The sequence below is a fragment of the Mustelus asterias genome, unplaced genomic scaffold, assembly GCF_964213995.1.
Source record: "Mustelus asterias unplaced genomic scaffold, sMusAst1.hap1.1 HAP1_SCAFFOLD_2376, whole genome shotgun sequence".
Taxonomy (NCBI): Eukaryota; Metazoa; Chordata; class Chondrichthyes; order Carcharhiniformes; family Triakidae; genus Mustelus; species Mustelus asterias.
This window is the reverse complement of record NW_027592321.1, coordinates 13318-34786: the sequence shown is the minus strand read 5'-3', so window position 1 is coordinate 34786 and position 21469 is coordinate 13318. Positions and strand designations below refer to the sequence as shown.

The 21469-nt window shown below is 49.3% G+C and overlaps 1 protein-coding gene across 1 annotated transcript; it reads right to left on the bottom strand.

Moving 5' to 3' along the window:
* Positions 1-907: 907 nt before the first annotated feature.
* On the bottom strand, positions 908-20442 carry LOC144489634 (microtubule-associated serine/threonine-protein kinase 3-like; the record flags this gene model as incomplete). The annotated part of the gene is made up of 4 exons (XM_078207489.1): positions 908-5514; positions 5768-5943; positions 6969-7105; positions 20320-20442. Coding segments are annotated over 4 exons (1782 nt in total), but the record flags the coding sequence as incomplete, so codon positions are not given.
* Positions 20443-21469: the final 1027 nt, after the last annotated feature.

Here is a 21469-nt window from a genome sequence, read left to right as displayed (position 1 = left end):
TCGTCACAGGCCTCCAGCCGGAAAAAGACCCTTCCACTACCACCCTCTGTCTTCTGTGACCAAGCCAGTTCTCCACCCATCTAGCCAACTCCCCCTTTATCCCATGAGATCCAACCTTTTTCACCAGCCTACCATGAGGGACTTTGTCAAACGCTTTACTAAAGTCCATATAGACGACATCCACGGCCCTTCCCTCGTCAACCATTCTGGTCACTTCTTCAAAAAACTCCACCAGGTTAGTGAGGCATGACCTCCCTCTCACAAAACCATGCTGACTATCGTTAATGAGTTTATTCCTTTCTAAATGCGCATACATCCTATCTCTAAGAATCTTCTCCAACAACTTCCCCACCACGGACGTCAAGCTCACCGGCCTATAATTACCCGGGTTATCCTTCCTACCCGTCTTAAATAACGGGACCACATTAGCTATCCTCCAACCCTCTGGGACCTCACCTGTGTCCAGTGACGAGACAACGATTTGCGTCAGAGGCCCAGCGATTTCATCTCTCGTCTTCCTGAGCAGCCTTGGATAGATTCCATCAGGCCCTGGGGATTTGTCAGTCTTTATATTCTCTAACAAACCTAACACTTCCTCCCTTGGAATGGAGATTTTCTCCAACGGTTCAACACTCCCCTCCGAGACACTCCCAGTCAACACATCCCTCTCCTTTGTGAATACCGACGCAAAGTATTCATTTAGGATCTCCCCAACTTCTTTGGGCTCTAAGCATAATTCCCCACTTTTGTCCCCGAGAGGTCCGATTTTTTAAGTGTGACCCACGTGTCTTCCTCTCGTGGCCCTGGTGTGATGACCTGCCTCTAACTTCTCTCTATTAACTTCTCGTTTTCCCTGACTAGACTAAGGTCATCGAGCCTTTTAATAAAGGGAAGGTGATCAGAAATGGCAAAGTCCTTTTTATTAAAAGTTGTTCCAGAGAGACAATTGGATAAAATCCAGCACATGGAAAGTAAACAAGAACTTGGATATTAAATGAAGGCGAAAACAAGCAGAGGCTGCCACTTTTTAAAAAATTGCATTCCATTTCTCATTGAATCAATCTGTCACAGCTCAAAACATAACCAGATTTCCAGAAGGTATTTGATAAAATGCCACATCGAAGGTTATGACGGAAAATAAAAGTGTGTGGTGTTGGGGGTAACATATTGGCATGGATCGAGGATTGGTTAGCTACCGAGGGAAGTGCTGGGGTCTCAACTCTTCACAATTTGTATCAATGAGTTGGATGAAGGAACCAATGGTATGGTCACTAAATTTCACAGAATCACAGAAGTTAGTGTGCAGAGGGAAGCCATTTGGCCCATTGTGTCTGTACTAGCTCTCCAAATCAGCATCATGACTTAGTGCCATTCCCTTGGCTTTTCCTTGTACCCCCGCATATTGTTTCTATTCAAATAATCATCTAATGTCCTCCTGAATGCCTCGATTGAGCTCATCTCCACCACATTTTCAGGCACAGCATTCCAGACTCAAACCACTCATTGTGTGAAAAAGTTCCTACATCACATTTGCTGATGACACAAAGATAGGTAGGAAGGTAAATGTGAAGAGGACGTCAGGAGGTTACCCAAGGATATATTTAAATCAGGTTAATGGACAAAAATCTAACAAATGGAGTATAATGTTGAAAAATGTGAGGTTGTCCATTTTGGCAAGACGAATGGAAAAGCATATTATCTAAATGGTGAGAGATTGATGAGCTCTGCGGTGCAGAGGGATCTGGGTGTCTGGGTGCATGAATCATAAAAGGCTAGTACAGAGGTACAGCAATAATTAGAAAAGCTAATAGAATTTTCATGTTTACTGCAAGGGAGGTCCTGCATCAGTTCCATCGGGCATTGGTGAGATCAGATCTGGAGTGTTGTGTACAGTATTGGTCTCCTTATTTAAAGAAAGATGTAAATGTGCAGTTCAAAGAAGGTTTACTAGACTAATACCAGGAATGGGTGGGTTGTCATATGAGGAAAACTTGTGGGAAAGTTTCCAAGAGTAAGAGGCAACTTGATTGAAAAATAAAAGATCCTGAGGGGTGTTGACAGGGTGGACGTGGAGAGGATGTTTCCTCTTATCAGAGAATCTAGAACTCGGAGTCACTGTTTAACAATAAGGGGTCACTCATTAAGACAGAGAGAATTGTTTTTCTGAGGGTTGAGAGCCTTTGGAACTCTCTTCCTCAAAAGGTGATGGAAGCAGAGAGCCTTCGAATATTTTTAAGGTAGAGCAAGATTGATTCTTGATTAAGATGGGGGTGAAAGGTTATTGGGGTCAGCAGGAATGTGGGGGTTAGGTTACAATCCAGCTTCTTATTTAATGGTGGAACAGGCTCGTGGAGCTGAGTGGCCTACTGCACCCAATTCCTTCGTCCGTATGTAACCACTGCCCCTTGTCAAACAGCTAATGTTACAGGATCAACATGGGAAGAAATTATTTTGTATTATCAATGATGTTTTTTATCTCCAGATTCAACATTTTGGACCAAAACAATCAAGATAGAAATTTTTGTAAACAGTGTTTAAACGGGGACACTGGCCCAGCAACACACTCGCTCAGTACTCAGGGAATTCTGTTCGAGGTCTGAGGCTCCGTGTCACACATTGAAAGTAAATACAAATATAAGGGTCAGTATTGACCAACAAAACTGCAGCATTTACACAGCAAAAAACCCTTGGTTTAATTTATACACATCCCTTTGTGAGGCTCCAGCCCCAGAACAAGATGGCAATAGATGGTTCTGAAGTACTGAGTGTGAAACTGCTTTTGGCACCATTGATTGGGAGATCCAACTTTAAGAAATGGTGCATTTTTGAAAAAGGCTTTGGAATTAATTCAATCAAACACTCCCAGGAAAGGCACAGCACGGGGTTAGATACAGAGTAAAGCTCCCTCTACACTGTCCCCATCAAACACTCCCAGGACAGGCACAGCACAGGGTTAGATACAGAGTAAAGCTCCCTCTACACTGTCCCCATCAACACTGATGTGGAGATGCCGGCGTTGGACTGGGGTAAACACAGTAAGAAGTTTAACAACACCAGGTTAAAGTGGCTTGTGTGGCTTTTGCTACCAAATAAACCTGTTGGACTTTAACCTGGTGTTGTTAAACGTCTTACCCCATCAACACTCCCAGGAGAGGTACAGCACGGGGTTAGATACAGAGTAAAGCTCCCTCTACACTGTCCCCATCAAACACTCCCAGGACAGGTACAGCACGGAGTTAGGTACAGAGTAAAGCTCCCTCCACACCGTCCCTATCAAACACTCCCAGGACAGGTACAGCACGGGGTTAGATACAGAGTAAAGCTCCCTCTACACTGTCCCTATCAAACACTCCCAGGACAGGTACAGCACGGGGTTAGATACAGAGTAAAGCTCCCTCTACACTGTCCCCATCAAACACTCCCAGGACAGGTACAGCACGGGGTTAGATACAGAGTAAAGCTCCCTCTACACTGTCCCCATCAAACACTCCCAGGACAGGTACAGCACGGGGTTAGATACAGAGTAAAGTTCCTAAATTACAACAGATGTTAACCACTAATATTTCACTTCCCAAGTTTGTAACCAGGTCAAAGTACCCTCAAATCTTTAACTTGGATCAGAAATATTGAAAACTCGCCCAAGAGCTGTTCAGCTGCTGTGTATTTGACTGTTTGATTATCAGTGGGATTTATTGGAGCCCAGTCACAAAGAATTGGCCTCAGACAGCCACTGCCTCACTTTACCCACAAGTAACCATGGAGTTTAAGTGACCACTTTACAGCTGGAGCAGTCCTTGCTGGAGTGATCAGGCTACTTTACGAAGCTGTGTTTCACGAAGAATTCAGTTTTCATTGCTGAGAATTGGAATGATATTTTTCGTTCTCACAATGTTGCTTCCATGGTTGTACAGTGATGCATCAAGCACGGTTATCCATTCTGGTACAAACCTGCTGGCTTTCAAAATGTCTAATGATGTTATAAAGACATTGATGCCTCACTCTCGGCCAATTCTGATGCATCTTTTCCATTTCTATGACAGCAGCGTTTGGTAGCTTTCCAAGTCAATGTGATTTCCTGTGTTATTAAACTGCACTGACAACTCCAACCCGCTCCAATCCACATTGAATGTACTATTTTCCAATTGTTCTAGAATGGTCCGTGTGCAGCTCAATCTTTAACTCTTCCTTTCCTGCGGTTTCTTGTTGATTTTTTGGCTGGAGAGTTTGAAGTGATTGTGTTGCCTGCTTCTTGTTTCTCAGGCTGGCTGTTCAGTTTAGAATCTGTGCGTGTCACATCCTCTCTGCTATCTGTCACTGCCTCAGGTTCGCAGGTGTCTAATATTTGCCCAATTTGTGTTAGACTTTCATCAGTTGTCAAGGAGCTTTGAGTTTTTACCTGACAGCACAGTGACTCTGCCAGATGTGGACAATGTACCACACTCAGTGAGGCCACCGCTTCTATCTCAGCCGGTAACACTTGTCCCTTTGGCCTCACTATTGCTTCCTGTTGTTTCCTCAGGCTATTGATTTCTGCATCTCCTGTTGACAACTGTCCAATAGAGTCTTGACACAAGCCTTGACTGGGATTGGTCACATGACATTCCCATTCTACACCTCCCCATTTATGACTTTCCACCTCTGATGTCTGGGTTTCAATTTGTGACGCTGATTTCAGGCTTTTGGGTTCTTTAAGATTGGAATCTTCTGTAGATGTGTCAAAGTCAAACCTTTCCTTCACCCATGCTGCTTTGTGCTCAGAACATTTCTCCTCTATTGCACCCGCTCCCCCTCTGTCTCCACCTGCTCCCTCTCTCTTCGTTCTGTCCCATTCAACAGCTTCATCAAAGCTCACTTCCTGAACAGCTTCCTGTTTTTTAAATGAATCACACCGTTCTGACCAATGTAGTTTTTTCATGACGACAATGTCTTGGTCTCTCTCGTGTCTCTCAGTTGTCTGCTCCCTTAGTCTCTGGGTTCCAACATGGACAAGCTGCACATTCTCCCCTGGACCCTGCCTACCTGCTAAAGTCTGGATCTCACCCAGATTTTGGCATTCTTTCGGCAAAGTTTCATTCATTCCTTCCCCAGGAGGTGTTTGCATATCTCTTCCTGAGCTACACTGTTTTTTATCAGCAAGATATGCAGCTGACAGCTTCTCTGCCGATTGCACACGCTTCAACAAGGGTGATCGCGGTGAATCTGCAGGGCGAACTCGAATTGAATGTCTAACTGTGGCTGGGGGTGACAGCATCTTGCTAGGATATGTCTGGATATTCTTTGAATAGGCTGTTAGGGGAGATGGAGAGCGGTGTGGTGAGGATATTTGGGCTGTTGGTGATGACGTGATTGCCAGAGGAGAGGGTGGGATACTGTTGATAGATTTCCGTCGGCCCGATTTGTAACGCTGGTTGTTGGGCTTAGCAGCCAATCCGTGCAGAGTACAAGGTCTGACATTCCCGGCTGGTGAACTGGGAGCACTGGGTCCTGGAGAGGTTCTCGGAGGTGAGTTAGGCCCTATAAGAAAGAGAGAGTTAGTTTCAATCCGTGACCTTTACATAACTCACTCTGTATCTCCTTTATAAACCTAAAATTGAAGCAGCAACTCTCTCTCTGCTGATGTCAGTAAGCTCAGAATAAATTCAAGCTATTTACAACAGAGGGATAGAAAAAGAGAAAGAAATATACAGTTAATCATTCTCAAATTGTGGCTCTTTTGTTCCACACGCCAACATAAGACAATTATTACAAGCACAGAATGAATTGTCACCTGACTGGAGTTGGGGAGCTGGATTTTGGCAGGGAATTGTTGGAGATGGACTGAGCGTGGGGGATCCTGGGACACTTTCTCCAGATGAAAGGGATTGATGCAGGGCAGACGAGAAGCTTTTACTTGTTTGTATCGCCCGTGACTGCTTGGAAATCTTCTGCAAGTGAGATCGCTTCCTGTTAAAAGTAATGTTTGATTAATTCCCTTCACTCAAATGCAAGGTGAAAACTGGGACAAGGACTAACCCTGCCAACAAAACACAGCGGGAGGTTTCCAATGTAACTCTGCCTTCCTTTATATGTTGTAAATATTAATTTAATTTATATCTTGGTAAAGAATCTGATTTAAACAAAGAATAACATCGGAATGATGTCGCTGTCCTCCATGCAATTTCTTTCCCAGATTCCGTGTTTTTTTGTGGATAGTTTCCAAGGTCTGCCTCGTGATTAACAATTTAATTCAACATCAAACATTGAACAGATATTGCAAGACACAATGTTCCAGGAACATCGCCTCAGCATTTTGTTGTGAAAACTTTAACATTGAGAGCAGAGGTCAGGAGCTTAATTCCTGACAGGATCAGAGCTTTGGCAATGCACAAACTGAGAGAGGCTGCACGCGTACAGACCGGGACTGGGCTGCACGCGTACAGACCGGGACTGGGCTGCACGCGTACAGACCGGGACTGGGCTGCACGCGTACAGACCGGGACTGGGCTGCACGCGTACAGACCGGGACTGGGCTGCACGCGTACAGACCGGGACTGGGCTGCACGCGTACAGACCGGGACTGGGCTGCACGCGTACAGACCGGGACTGGGCTGCACGCGTACAGACCGGGACTGGGCTGCACGCGTACAGACCGGGACTGGGCTGCACGCGTACAGACCGGGACTGGGCTGCACGCGTACAGACCGGGACTGGGCTGCACGCGTACAGACCGGGACTGGGCTGCACGCGTACAGACCGGGACTGGGCTGCACGCGTACAGACCGGGACTGGGCTGCACGCGTACAGACCGGGACTGGGCTGCACGCGTACAGACCGGGACTGGGCTGCACGCGTACAGACCGGGACTGGGCTGCACGCGTACAGACCGGGACTGGGCTGTCACTTACTCAGCCTGCCTGCTCAGGAAGTTGCGAATGTTATATTTTATGTCTCTCGATACTGTTAGAAATAGTGCACCGAGTGTCACTGACCTTTCCTGAGCCTCTTTTTTTCGAGCCCGTTTGCTGCATCGAGCCATCTTGCCCTTGAAGCTCATCTTCCTGGCAGGGCCAATCTTTATTGACGTGTTTTCCAGGGGGGTCGAACACAGGACCACCTTGTTTCCACTCTGTGGGGGAAAAGGGATGGTCAAAGAAATGGAGAATTATTTGTAGCAGAAGGAATATATTTATGTTCAAACTCTCCTGAAGGAAAGATTTATAAAACAACTGAGTTTACAAAAAAATATTGGTCCAGATCTCCCATCCTGTGTGGTCGATGTCATACCTGGGGGGACTTTCCGAATTGTGCTGAGGAACTCTGGAATTCCCCACACGAGGACTGCACAGGAAAAACCGGTTGCACTGTGAACCATCCCAGTTATAGCAGAGACTTTGGTTGGTTCCGCCCCACACGTCCGACTAACCCTTGTATACACCCCCACCCCTCTGTCCTTCCAACTACCCCACTGGAGAGTGGAGTGCTACATTGATTAAAGTCCAGCCAGGTGACTGGGGTGGTGGCGGGGAGCGGGTGTGTGTGGGTGACTGGGGTGGTGGCGGGGAGCGGGTGTGTGTGGGTGACTGGGGTGGTGGCGGGGAGCGGGTGTGTGTGGGTGACTGGGGTGGTGGCGGGGAGCGGGTGTGTGTGGGTGACTGGGGTGGTGGCGGGGAGCGGGTGTGTGTGGGTGACTGGGGTGGTGGGGGGGAGCGGGTGTGTGTGGGTGACTGGGGTGGTGGCGGGGAGCGGGTGTGTGTGGGTGACTGGGGTGGTGGCGGGGAGCGGGTGTGTGTGGGTGACTGGGGTGGTGGCGGGGAGCGGGTGTGTGTGGGTGACTGGGGTGGTGGCGGGGAGCGGGTGTGTGTGGGTGACTGGGGTGGTGGCGGGGAGCGGGTGTGTGTGGGTGACTGGGGTGGTGGCGGGGAGCGGGTGTGTGTGGGTGACTGGGGTGGTGGTGGGGAGCGGGTGTGTGTGGGTGACTGGGGTGGTGGCGGGGAGCGGGTGTGTGTGGGTGACTGGGGTGGTGGTGGGGAGCGGGTGTGTGTGGGTGACTGGGGTGGTGGCGGGGAGCGGGTGTGTGTGGGTGACTGGGGTGGTGGTGGGGAGCGGGTGTGTGTGGGTGACTGGGGTGGTGGCGGGGAGCGGGTGTGTGTGGGTGACTGGGGTGGTGGCGGGGAGCGGGTGTGTGTGGGTGACTGGGGTGGTGGCGGGGAGCGGGTGTGTGTGGGTGACTGGGGTGGTGGCGGGGAGCGGGTGTGTGTGGGTGACTGGGGTGGTGGCGGGGAGCGGGTGTGTGTGGGTGACTGGGGTGGTGGCGGGGAGCGGGTGTGTGTGGGTGACTGGGGTGGTGGCGGGGAGCGGGTGTGTGTGGGTGACTGGGGTGGTGGCGGGGAGCGGGTGTGTGTGGGTGACTGGGGTGGTGGGGGGTTTAAAGTGACCAGGCCATTTCAGAATTTGCACAGCTGGCAGGCAGAAATGCAGATGTTGATCAAAGGGCTGCCTGAAATCATGCCAGGGATGATCTTCAGGGATGGAAGGGGCAGTCCATCCCCACCACTCCCATCCCAGGGGTGAGTGACAAGGTCCCCTGCCCCTAGCCCGAGCCCACCCCTCCAGGAGCCTTGGCGTGGGACACTTTCTCTGCAACGTGGCAGCAGCAGAGGGGGAAATGGCCACAGGAACCACCTCCTTGAAGCCTCTGGGGCCCCTGCTGTGCTACCGTCCATGGGCGGCACGGTAGCACAGTGGTCAGCACTGCTGCTTCACAGCTCCAGGGACCTGGGTTCGATTCCTGGCTTGGGTCACTGTCTGTGCGGAGTTTGCACATTCTCCTCGTGTCTGCGTGGGTTTCCTCCGGGTGCTCCGGTTTCCTCCCACAGTCCAAAGATGTGCGGTTAGGTTGATTGGCCATGCTAAAAAAAAATTGCCCCTTAGTGTCCTGGGATGCGTGGATTAGCGGGTAAAATGTGTAGGGATATGGGGATAGGGCCTGGGTGGGATTGTGGTCGGTGCAGACTCGATGGGCCAAATGGCCTCTTTCTGTACTGTAGGGTTTCTATGAAATGTCAGGGTGTCAGTGCTGGGGGCAGTACAGTGTTAGCACTGCCACGGCACATCACCTGAAGGGAGGCTGAGTGGGGGCATGTGTGGGGGGGGGGTCCAATAAATCTCATGCCGGCATGCTGCATATGAGGGGTGCGGGGGAGGGGGGTGGCAGAGGGTGCGGGGGACGGGATGGCAGGGAGTGCAGGGGAGGGGGTGGCGGAGACTGCGGGGGAGGGGATGGCGGAGGATGCGGCGGAGGGTGCGGGGGGTGGCGGAGGGTGCGGGGGGGTGGCGGAGGGTGCGGGGGGGTGGCGGAGGGTGCGGGGGGGTGGCGGAGGGTGCAGGGGGTGGCGGAGGGTGCAGGGGGTGGGGATGGCGGAGGGTGCAGGGTGTGGGGATGGCGGAGGGTGCGGGGGGGGGTGGCGGAGGGTGCGGGGAGGGGTTGGCGGGGAGGGGATGGCAGAGGGTGCGGGGGGTGGCGGAGGGTGCGGGGGGTTGGTGGAGGGTGCGGGGGGGGTGGCGGAGGGTGCGGGGGGGGTGGCGGAGGGTGCGGGGGGGGTGGCGGAGGGTGCGGGGGGGTGGCGGAGGGTGCGGGGGGGTGGCGGAGGGTGCGGGGGGGTGGCGGAGGGTGCGGGGGGGTGGCGGAGGGTGCGGGGGGGTGGCGGAGGGTGCGGGGGGGTGGTGGAGGGTGCGGGGGGGGTGGCGGAGGGTGCGGGGGGGTGGCGGAGGGTGCGGGGGGGTGGCGGAGGGTGCGGGGGGGGTGGCGGAGGGTGCGGGGGGGTGGCGGAGGGTGCGGGGGGGTGGCGGAGGGTGCGGGGCGGTGGCGGAGGGGTGGCGGAGGGTGCGGGGGGGTGGCGGAGGGTGCGGGGGGGGGTGGCGGAGGGTGCGGGGGGGTGGCGGAGGGTGCGGGGGGGTGGCGGAGGGTGCGGGGGGGTGGCGGAGGGTGCGGGGGGGTGGCGGAGGGTGCGGGGGGGTGGCGGAGGGTGCGGGGGGGTGGCGGAGGGTGGGGGGGGGTGGCGGAGGGTGCGGGGGGGGTGGCGGAGGGTGCGGGGGAGAGGGTGGCGGAGGGTGCGGGGGAGAGGATGGTGGAGGGTGCGGGGGAGAGGATGGTGGAGGGTGCGGGGGAAGCAGGGCGGGGCCTGCAGGGCGGGGCATGGCCAGAGGGGCAGGGCCAGAGGGGCAGGGCAGGGCGAGCAGGACAGGAGTGTTGTGACGGGTTTGGTGTTACCCAATTCTCCGGATCATCAGGATTCACGTTCGGAGCGAGCGGGCCCACAGAATCCCCTATCTATTCTAATCCCATTTTCCAGCAGTTGCTCCGTAGCCCTGTGTGCGATGGCATTTCAAATACTCATCTAAATATTTCTTCAATGTTGTGAGTGTTCCCGCCTCTACCACCCTTTCAGACAGCGAGTTCCAGATTCCTCGCACCCTCAAATCCCCTCTAAACCTCCTCAAATACACGCCTCTACTAACGGGAAAGCTTTCTTCCTATCCACCCTATCTATGTCCCTCATAAGCTTGAACACCTCAATCTCTCCCCTCAACCTTCTCTGCTCTAAGGAGCACAACCCCAGCCTAACCAGTGTCCCTACATAGCTGGAATGCTCCAGCCCAGGCAGCATCCTGGTGAATCTCCTCCGTACCCTCTCCAGCTCCATCGTAACCCCCCTGCTCTTACATTCTACGCCTTGGCTAATAAAGGCAAGTATCCCATAATGCCTTCTTAACCACGTTATCCCTCTGTCCTGCTGCCTTCAGGGATCTTTGGACATGCACCCCGATGTCCCTCTGGTCCTCTGTCCTAGCATCCTACTGTTCATTGTGTATTCCCTTGTCTTGTTAGTCCTCTCAAAATGCATCACCTCACACTTTTCAGGGTTAAATTCCATTTGCCACTGTTTTGCCCATCTGAGCAGCCCGTCTATATCGTCCTGTAATCTAAGCCTTTCCTCCTCGCTATTTACCGCACCACCACTTATTGTGTCATCCGTGAATTTACTGATCACCCCCCCCTACATTCATAAGCAGATCATTAATGTACAAACAGCCAGGGACCCAGCACTGATTCCTGACGAACACCACTGGGGACACAGGCTTCCAGTCACAAAAACAAGCTTCGACCATCACCCTCTGCCTCCTGCCACTATGCCAAATTTGGACCCAATTTGCCTAATTGCCCTGGATCCCATGGGCTCTTAGCATCTTGATCAGTCTCCCATGTGGGACCTTGTCAAAGCCTTACTGAAGTCCATGTCGGCTGCATCAACTGCACAGCCCACATCTACTCACCTAGTCACCTCCTCGAAAAATTCTATCAAGTTTGTTAGACTTGTTTTTTCCGACAAAGCTATGCTGACTATCGGTGGAAACCTCTTGCTGATTACACATACCGCCCTCAGCTGATGAATCAGCAATCCTCCTTATTGAACTCTACTTTGGTCGTGAGGATGGCAGGATACAGAATGTAGTCTGGGTCGGGACTTCAACATCCATCGCCAAGAGTGGCTCAGCAGCATCACTACTGATCAAGCTGGCCAAGTCCTAAAGGACATAGCTGCTAATCTGGATCTGTAACTCACGGTGATGGAAACAACCTGAGGGAAAAATCTACCTGTTGCAGCTGCATCTGTCCTTGACAGTATCTTGTCTTCAGACTGAGGATATCCTATTGTGTTGTGAGGATCACTGGCTTCAGTTTGTTTCTTGATGCACTCATTATGTGACCAAGAAATCTGATAGCTGTGAAAACCAACGCTCACCGTTGATGTTCAATCCTGCCCCTCAGTACTGCTCTCATTCTCATCTCAAGCTCAGTTTTACTGGACCCAGTTATCAACATATTGTCCATGTGCCAGCCCTCTGAAAGATTCAGCATTGTTCTTTGGAAGATTTCCGCTGATATTATTCCGAAGGGTAATTTGTTAAAGCAGAATCTTCCAAATGTTTTTTTTAAGTTTATTTATTAGTCACAAGTAAGGCTTACACTAACGCTGCAATTAAGTTACTGCGAAAGATGTCAGAAGCTGGGACTCCTCTTTTAGTGATACTGTCAGAATCCACCGTTAGGCCAGAATGTTACCCCGTTCACGCCAGCGGGATTTTCCCATCCTGCTCCAGTCAACGGAGGTTTGGCCGAGCTCCAAATTCTCTTCCCTCGCTGCAGCGGTAGTATGGCGTGAACGGCCGGTAAGATCGCGCCCTGAGAGTTGAGCGAATATTGAGCTCTTCCCTAACTTTGCTAAGCGCTCATCCACTGATACCATTGGATAGGCTGCTCTTTTCACAGTTTTTTGAGTTATGTGAGATCAACACATTGGGTGGGATTTTCCGGCTCGCCCTTAAGCCGGAAAATCCCGCTCAAGGTCAATGGACCTTTCCAAGGTCCGCCCCTTGTCCTCTACAATTCCCGTGGCAGGCAGAACGGGAAAATTCACCCCATTATCTTATGCATAGGTTTTCTTTTGGAACAGGTACAATCACTGAGCACCAACTCATTGACTCTTTATGGGGTCAGAGTTTGAGGATAAGGGGTAAACCTTTTAGAACCGAGGTGAGGAGATCTTTCTTCACCCAGAAGGTGGGTGAATGTGTGGAATTCACTACCACAGAAAGTCGTTGAGGCCAAAACATTGTGTGATTTCAGGAAGAAATTAGATATAACTCTTGGGGCTAAAGGGATCAAGGGAGATGGGGGAAGGGGGGGATCAGGATATTGAATTCAATGATCAGCTATGATTAAGATGAATGGCGGAGCAGGCTCGAAGGGTCGAATGGCCTCCTCCTGCTTCTAGTTACTCTGTTTCTATGACATCTTGTCTTTCCATTGAGTCAATCTCTTTCTTTACCTTTGAAAGTAATGGATATGAAACCTTTCGGAGTATATAAACGTATTGATTTCACTTCTGGACTTGTACAATACGCTGATTATGGCTCTTTCAATCCTGTAAATAATTTCAGGAATTTTGCACTGAAGTTTCCTGATTGGCCTTCACATTTCTTATTTCTTCTATTCTGTGGATTAGATTCAATTCCATGCATTGCATTTCTACCTCAAAGTGAACAAGTCTGATCTGGAATTTTGAACAGTATTTCAGTAATTACTTTCTGTGCTGCAGCTGTTAACTCTCCCAGAACCTTCAGTTCAGTTCCTCTGGTCCAGGTAGCTTTGTGTAGGATGGCTGAGGAACTCCCTTGTTTTACCCATAGTTTAGCCTCTGGAAGAACTCCAGTATCTAATTTAAAGTGTGTCTAGTGACCTTTGACCTGGATCTCTGCACTAAGTAATTTCCACTTACTTCTTTAATCTTTCCTGAGAAGGATATCTCAATATCTTGTGAATCTTCAACTTTATGGACTCAGTTTCCTTTTATTCGGTAGCACAGTGGTTAGCACTGCTGCCTCACAGCGTCAGGGACCCGGGTTCGATTCCCAGCTTGGGTCACTGTCTGTGTGGAATTTGCACATTCTCCCCATGTCTGCGTGGGTTTCCTCCGGGTGCTCCGGTTTCCTCCCACAGTCCGAAAGACGTGCTGGTTAGGTGCATTGGCCGTGCTAAATTCTCCCTCAGTGTACCGAAAATCAACTGTATCTGTTACTCTGGGATTTGGGTGTCTTGATCACTCTCTACTGATTGGTTCTGCATCCTGATCTCAACTTGTCGACTCAATTAAGTTACCTTTTTCTGCGAGACTGCAAATGATCTGCTAATGCTTCACCCATTACTGCAACAACTGTTCTGTCACAAAGTTTTCAGATGAGCATACTCATAGTCGTCTCCTGGTCAATATCAATCATTAATCTGTATGTTGATGTTTCTCACGGTCTCTGGGTAACTTTATTCAACTTGACCAGAGTATCACATCACCTCAGTGAAGGTCAGTCCCTTCTATGACATGAGAAACTATTATAGTTAACCCTTTACGGAACTTGGTTTAACACATTCCATTAGACTACAGTATGTAGCTCAAACCTCACCAGCCATTGAGGCGCTGTGGGCCAGCAGCAGCAGAATTGTATTCCAGCACAATCAGTAACTTCAGGGCCCGACATGGTCCCCACTCTCTAACGACTTCAAACGAGGGGACCAATCCTGGTTCAACAGGGAGTTCAGAGCAGCAACACGATACATACCAAAAAACCGAGTGCAAACTAGGTAAAGATAAAACACTCAGAACGTGGGCGGGATCTTTCTGTCCCACTGCAGTAATCGAGTAGCGCAGTGGGGCGGGAAATAGGAGTCAGAGGTGAAAGGTCAGGTCCACACCTGATTTCTCGCCTCTCGTGATCTTGCTGGTGAAATCAGCCTTGAGCCCTCATTTAAATAAATTATAATATCTTTAAAGGGTTCTGTGCTATATTGTTCGCCCAAATGGGGAGGCACTCCCCCTCGCCGACGTGACTTCACATCAGCGAGATTTACAACATGTTTTAACAAATGGGAACCAGGCGAAGGGAAACCTCGAGTGGCACACAGGGATAGCCCCAGGGGGAGTGGGAAAGGGGGCAGTACACTTGTCCATGTGCTTGCGTGCGGGTCTCTGCGAGCATGTGGGGGCTTTGTCCTTTTTTTAAAAATCAGAGATCGGGGCACCCTTCAACGTCCCCCTGTTTTCCGACCCGCCCAGATAGTATGACGGGTGAGTGTGACGGTGAGTATGATAGTGATAGTATGACGGTGAGTCACGTCTCAGGCATTTCTTTTCATCCACATTCTGTGCAATATTTCTGTGAGAAAGGCCAGGTGTGTCACCAGCGAGCTGCAAGCTGTTTTTCGCACCTGAGCCAGCAATTGGATGAGGAAAAGGAAAATTCTGCCCTAAAGTTTTATTCCAGATGTGGTCTCACCAAGACCCTTTATTCTTGCACTCCAAACCCCTTTAAAGAAAAACAAACATGCCAGCTGCCTTTGTAATCGTTTGGTGCATCTGCACACTCATTCTCTGAAGAGTCACATGGGCTCGAAACATTAACTCTGTTCCTCTTTCCATAGACGCTGCCAAACCTGCTGAGTTTTTCAAGCATTTTTTGTTTTTATTTCAGATTTCCAACTTGCTTTTATTTATGTTAACTTTCTGTGCTCCTCATATGAGAATGCTCAGTCTCTGTCAACATCAACATTTACAGCTTCCTCACATTTCAAACATATTCTGCTTTGCTATTCTTGTGACCAAAGTAAATAACTTCACACTTCCCGATTTTACACTTTGCCATCTTGTTCCCAACTCATAAACCTGTCTGTATCTCTCTCCATATCCACTCCACAGCTTACATTCCCACCTAGCTTTGTGTCACCATTATCTCAGTCAATAATAGATTATAGATCCCAAAGGTAGGGGAGTCTAAAACTAGAGGGCATAGGTTGAAGGTGAGAGGGGAGAGATACAAAAGTATCCAGAGGGGCAATTTTTTCACACAAAGGTTGGTGAGTGTCTGGAACAAGCTGCCAGAGGATTTCATTGAGTCATAGAGCCATAGAGGTTTACAGCATGGAAACAGGCCCTTTGGCCCAACTTGTCCATGCCACCCTTTCTTTTTTTAAAACCCCGAAGCTAATCCCAATTGCCCGCATTTGGCCCATATCCCTCTATACCCAGCGTACCCATGTAACTATCTAAATGCTTTTTAAAAGACAAAATTGTACCCGCCTCTACTACTACCTCTGGCAGCTTGTTCCAGACACTCAGCACCCTTGATGTGAAAAAATTGCCCCTCTGGACACTTTTGTATCTCTCCCCTCTCACCTTAAACCTATGCCCTCTAGTTTTAGACTCCCCTACCTTTGGGAAAAAATATTGACTATCTAGTTGATCTGTGCCCCTCATTATTTTATAGACCTCTATAAGATCACACCTCAGCCTCCTACGCTCCAGAGAAAAAACTCCCAGTCTATCCAGCCTCTCCTTATAACTCAAATCATCAAGTCCCGGTAGCATCCTAGTAAATCTCTTCTGCACTCTTTCCAGTTTAATAATATCCTTTCTATAATAGGGTGACCAGAACTGTACACAGTATTCCAAGTGTGGACTTACCAATGTCTTGTACAACTTCAACAAGACGTCCCAACTCCTGTATTCAATGTTCTGACCAATGAAACCAAGCATGCCGAATGTCTTCTTCACCACTCTGTCCACCTGTGACTCCACTTTCAAAGAGATATGAACCTGTACCTCTAGATCTCTTTGTTCTATAAGTCTCCCCAAAGTCTTGCCACTAACTGAGTAGGTCCTGCCCTGATTTGATCTACCGAAATGCATCAGCTCACATTCATCTAAATTAAACTCCATCTGCCATTCGTCAGCCCACTGGCCCAATTGATCAAGATCCCGTTGCAATTGGAGATAACTTTCTTCACTGTCCATTATGCCACTAATCTTGATGTCATCTGCAAACTTAGTAGCCATGCCTCCGATATTCTCATCCAAATCATTAATATAAATGACAAATATCAGTGGATCCAGCACCGATCCCTGAGGCACACCATTGGTCACAGGCCTCCAGTTTGAAAAACAACCCTCCACAACCTTTGTCTTCTGCCATCAAGCCAATTTTCTATCCATTTGGCTACCTCACCCTGGATCCCGTGAGATTTAACCTTATGCAACGACCTACCATGCAGTACCTTGTCATAGGCCTTGCTAAAGTCCATGTAGACAACATCAACTGCACTGCCCTCATCTACCTTCTTGGTTACCCCTTCAAAAAACTCAATCAAATTTGTGAGACATGATTTTCCACTCATAAAGCCATGCTGACTGCCCCTAATCAGTTCTGCGTCTCTAAATGCAAGGGAATGGGACAAGGATTGTTAAAAAGACAAGCCTTAAGACTTTGTGTCTTAACATGCGGAACATTTGCAATAAAGTGGATGAATTAATCACGCAAATAGATGTAAATGGATATGATATAATCGGGATTACGGAGGCATGGCTGCAGGGTGACCAGATGTGGGAATTGAACATCCAGGGGCATTCAGTATTCAGGAAGGACAGACAAAATGGAAAAGGCGGTGGAGTTGCATTGCTGGTAAAGAGGAAATTAATGCAATAGTGAGGAAGGATATTAGCTCTGACGATGTGGAATCTGTTTGGGTCGAGCCAAGAAACACCAAGGGGCACAAAATGTTAGTGGGTTTGTACATAGACCCCAAACTGCAGTGTCGATATTGGGAATGACATTAAACAGGAAATTTAGAGACACATGTGATAAAGGAATATGATGTGATAAATGATATTATCACATTATTATCACATGATCATATTATCATTTATCACACATGTGATAAATGATCAAGGGCGGCACGGTAGCACAGTGGTTAGCACTGCTGCTTCACAGCTCCAGGGTCCCGGGTTCGATTCCCGGCTCGGGTCACTGTCTGTGTGGAGTTTGCACATTCTCCTCGTGTCTGCGTGGGTTTCCTCCGGGTGCTCCGGTTTCCTCCCACAGTCCAAAGATGTGCGGGTTAGGTTGATTGGCCAGGTTAAAAATTGCCCCTTAGAGTCCTGGGATGCATAGGTTAGAGGGATTAGCGGGTAAATATGTGGGGGGTAGGGCCTGGGTGGGATTGTGGTCGGTGCAGACTCGATGAGCCGAATGGCCTCCTTCTGCACTGTAGGGTTTCTATGTTTCTAGGAACATCTGTAAATATGGGTGACTTTAATCTGCATTTAGATTGGGCAAAACAAATTAGTCACAGAATCGTAGGGGAGGAATTCCTGGAGTGTATATGGGATGGTTTCTGGACCAATACATTGAGGAACCAACGTGAGAGCAGGCCATTCTCGGCTGGGAATTGTGTAATGAGAAAGGAATCATTGACAATCTATTTGTGCGAGGCTACTTGGGGATGAGCGAGCAAAACATGATATAATTCTTCAGCAAGATGGAGAGTGATGTCGTTGATTCTGGGACTGGGGAGCCGAATCTTAATAAAGGAAACTTTGATGGTATGAGGCTCGAGTTGGCTTTGATAGATTGGGAAACGTTACTTAAAGGGATGACGGTGGATTGGCAATGGCAAATATTCAAGGGGCACATGGGTAAACTGCAACAATTGTTTATTCCTGCCTGACGCAAAAATAAAATGGAAAAACTGGCCAAACCGTGGTTTACAAGGGAAATTAGAGATAGTATTAGATCCAAGGAAGAGGCACAGATTGGCCAGAAAAAAACAGCAGACCTGAGGATTGGGAACAGTTTAGAATTCAGCAAAGGAAGAGAAAGGGATTGATTAAGAAGGGGGAAATAGAGTATGAGAATAAGCTTCTGGGGAACATAAAAACTGACTGTAAATGTTTCTATAGGTGTGTGAAAAGAAAAAGATTGAAGACAAATGTAAGTCACTTACAGTCAGAAATTGGGAAACTTATAATGGGAACAAAGAAATGGCTGACTGACTAAATACTTACTTTGGGTCTGTCTTCACAAACGAGGACATAAATAACCTACCAGAAATGTTGGGGAAGACTGGGTTTAGTGAGAGGGAGGAACTGAAGGAGATCAGTAATGGTAGAGAAATGGTGTTGGGCAAATTGATGGGATTGATGACGGATAAATCCCCATGGCCTGATAATCTACATCCCAGAGTACTTAAGGAAGTGAGCCTGGAGATAGTGGATGCATTGGTGGTCATCTTTCAAAATTCTATAGACTCTGGAACAGTCCCTGCAGATTCGAGGGTAGTGAATGTAACCCCACTATTTAAAAAGGGAGGTAGAGAGAAAGCAGGGAACTATAGACCAGTCAGCCTGACGTCGGTAGTGGGGAAAGTTCTCCAATCCATTATAAAAGATTTAATAGCAGAGCATTTGGAAACAGTGGCAGAATTGGACAGTCAGCATGGATTTATGAAAGGAAATCATGCTTGACAAATCTACTGGAATTCTTCGAGGATGTAACTAGTAGAGTTGATGAGGGGGAGCCAGTGGATTGTGGTTTATTTAGACTTAGACTTTTGACAAAGGCTCACATAAAAGATCAGTTTGTAAAATTAAAGCGCATGGGATTGGGGTAGTGTATTTAGATGGACAGAAAACTGGTTGGCAAACAGGAAACCAAGAGGAGGAATAAACAGGTCTTTTTTCCAAATGTCAGGCAGTGACTAGTGGGGTACCGCAGGGATCGGTGCCAGGACTCCAACTATTCACTGTATATAGTAATGATTTAGATGAGGGAATTAAATGTAATATCTTCAAATTTGCAGATGACACAAAGTTGGGTGGGAGGGTGAGCTGTGAGGAGGATGCAGAGATGCTTCAGTGTGAATTGGACAGACTGAGTGAGTGGGCATCTGCATGGCAGATGCAGTATAATGTGGATAAATGTGAGGTTATCCACTTCGGTAGCAATAACAGGAAGGCAGATAATTATCTGAATGGATATAAATTAAGAGCGGGGGATTGACAACGAGACCTGGGTGTCCTCGTACACCAGTCACTGAAAGTAAGCATTCAGGTGCAGCCAGCAGTAATGAAGGTTAATGGAATATTGGCCTTCATAGCGAGAGGATTCAAGGACAAAAGCAGAGATGTCTTGCTGCAATTATACAGGGCCTTGGTCAGACCACACCTGGAGTATTGTGTGCAGTTTTGGTGTCCTTATCTGAGGAAGGATGTACTTGGAGGAAGGGGGGATCAGGATATTGAATTTGATGATCAGCCATGATTAAGGTGAATAGCTAAAGGGATCTAAGGATTTGGGGGGGGGGGGGGGAAATTAGGAACAGTTCACAGAGTTGGATGATCAGCCATTATATTGAATGGTGGAACAGGCTCAAAGGGCCAAATGGCCTCCTCCTGCTCCTGTTTAGGGCGGCACGGTAGCACGGTGGTTAGCACTGCTGCTTCACAGCTCCAGGGACCTGGGTTCGATTCCCGGCTTGGGTCACTGCCTGTGTGGAGTTTGCACATTCTCCTCGTGTCTGTGTGGGTTTCCTCCAGGTGCTCCAGTTTCCTCCCACAGTCCAAAGATGTGCGGGTTAGGTTGATTGGCCGTGCTAAAATTGCCCCTTAGTGTCCTGGGATGCGTAGATTAGAGGGATTAGCGGGTAAAATATGTAGGCATATGGGGGTAGGGCCTGGGTGGGATTGTGGTCGGTGCAGGCTCGATGGGCCGAATGGCCTCTTTCTCTACTGTAGGGTTTCTATGTTTCTGTTTCCGATGTTTCTATGGAAGGTGGAAGGGTAGACAGCAGGAAGTTACGGAGTTGTGAATGGGATACACGTGGGACATTGATTGGCTGCATTTCCCATTGGGTGAATGATACAAATTAATGCCATCAAGAAAAGTGAGGGGAAATACCTTCAGGAGGAGTCCCAGCACATCCGTGTGAACGAGTCCCAGTACTGATTCACCATTGATGTGTGTGATGAGATCACCAGCACCCAACCCTGCCTCGTGAGCTGGACTTCCTTCTTCCACACTCTGTAACAAAAGCCAAACAAGAGCTGGATAACAACCTGCAAAGAACAAAGAAAAGGACAGTGCAGGAACTGGCCGTCCAAGCCCGAACCAATCATGATGCTCGAACTAAAGTAAAAAAAAACATTCTGCACTAACCCTGGACATTAACATGAACTCGCGGTTTCTATGTTCAATAATTATTGGCCAGAATTCACCGGCCGTTCACTCCTTGCTGCTGTTGCCAGCGGGAATGGAGAATTAGGCACTCAGCCAGGGAATCTCGGGTGAGGTCAGAGAATCCGGCCCGAGGATCAGGACTGAGGAGTTTTCTTGCGCTGAGAACACTGTGGCTGGATTCTTATCCATTTCTTCATTATCTCAAGTGCCCTCTGACCCCAGCTCATTCAAAACTCAAAATCTCACATCCACCCTGCACTGGATTATAGTCAAATCCTCAGCCTTACCCTCTGCCCTATGACCAAAGGGTAAGTATATTGAACCTTTGGAATGGTTTATCCCAGAGGTTGTGGTTTCTGCAACGTGGATTATATTTAACTTTGGGATATATGGCAATGGGAGGGACGGAGGAAGGGTGGGAGGAAAGGAGGGAGGAAAGGAGGGAGTGAGCGACCGAGCGAGGAGGGTGGGTGGGAGGGAGCGAGCGAGGGAGGAGCGAGGAGGGAGGAAGCGAGCGAGGAGGAGCAGAGCGAGGGAGGGAGGAGGAGGAGGAGCGAGGGAGGGAGGGAGCGAGAGAGGGAGGGAGGAGGGGAGCGAGCGAGGAGGGAGGAGCGAGCGAGGGAGGGAAGGCGAGGGAGCGAGAGGGAGGAGGAGAGAGGGAGGGCGGAGGGAGGGAGGGAGGAGGGAGGGAGGGAGCGAGGGCAGGGAGCGAGCGAGGGAGGGAGCGATGGAGGGAGGGGAGGGAGGGAGCGAGGGAGGGAGGGAGCGAGGGAGGGAGGGAGGGAGGGAGGGAGGGAGGGAGGGAGGGAGGGAGCGAGGGAGGGAGGGCATTGTATGTAAAATGGAACAAGAAACATGCTGCTCCCCACCG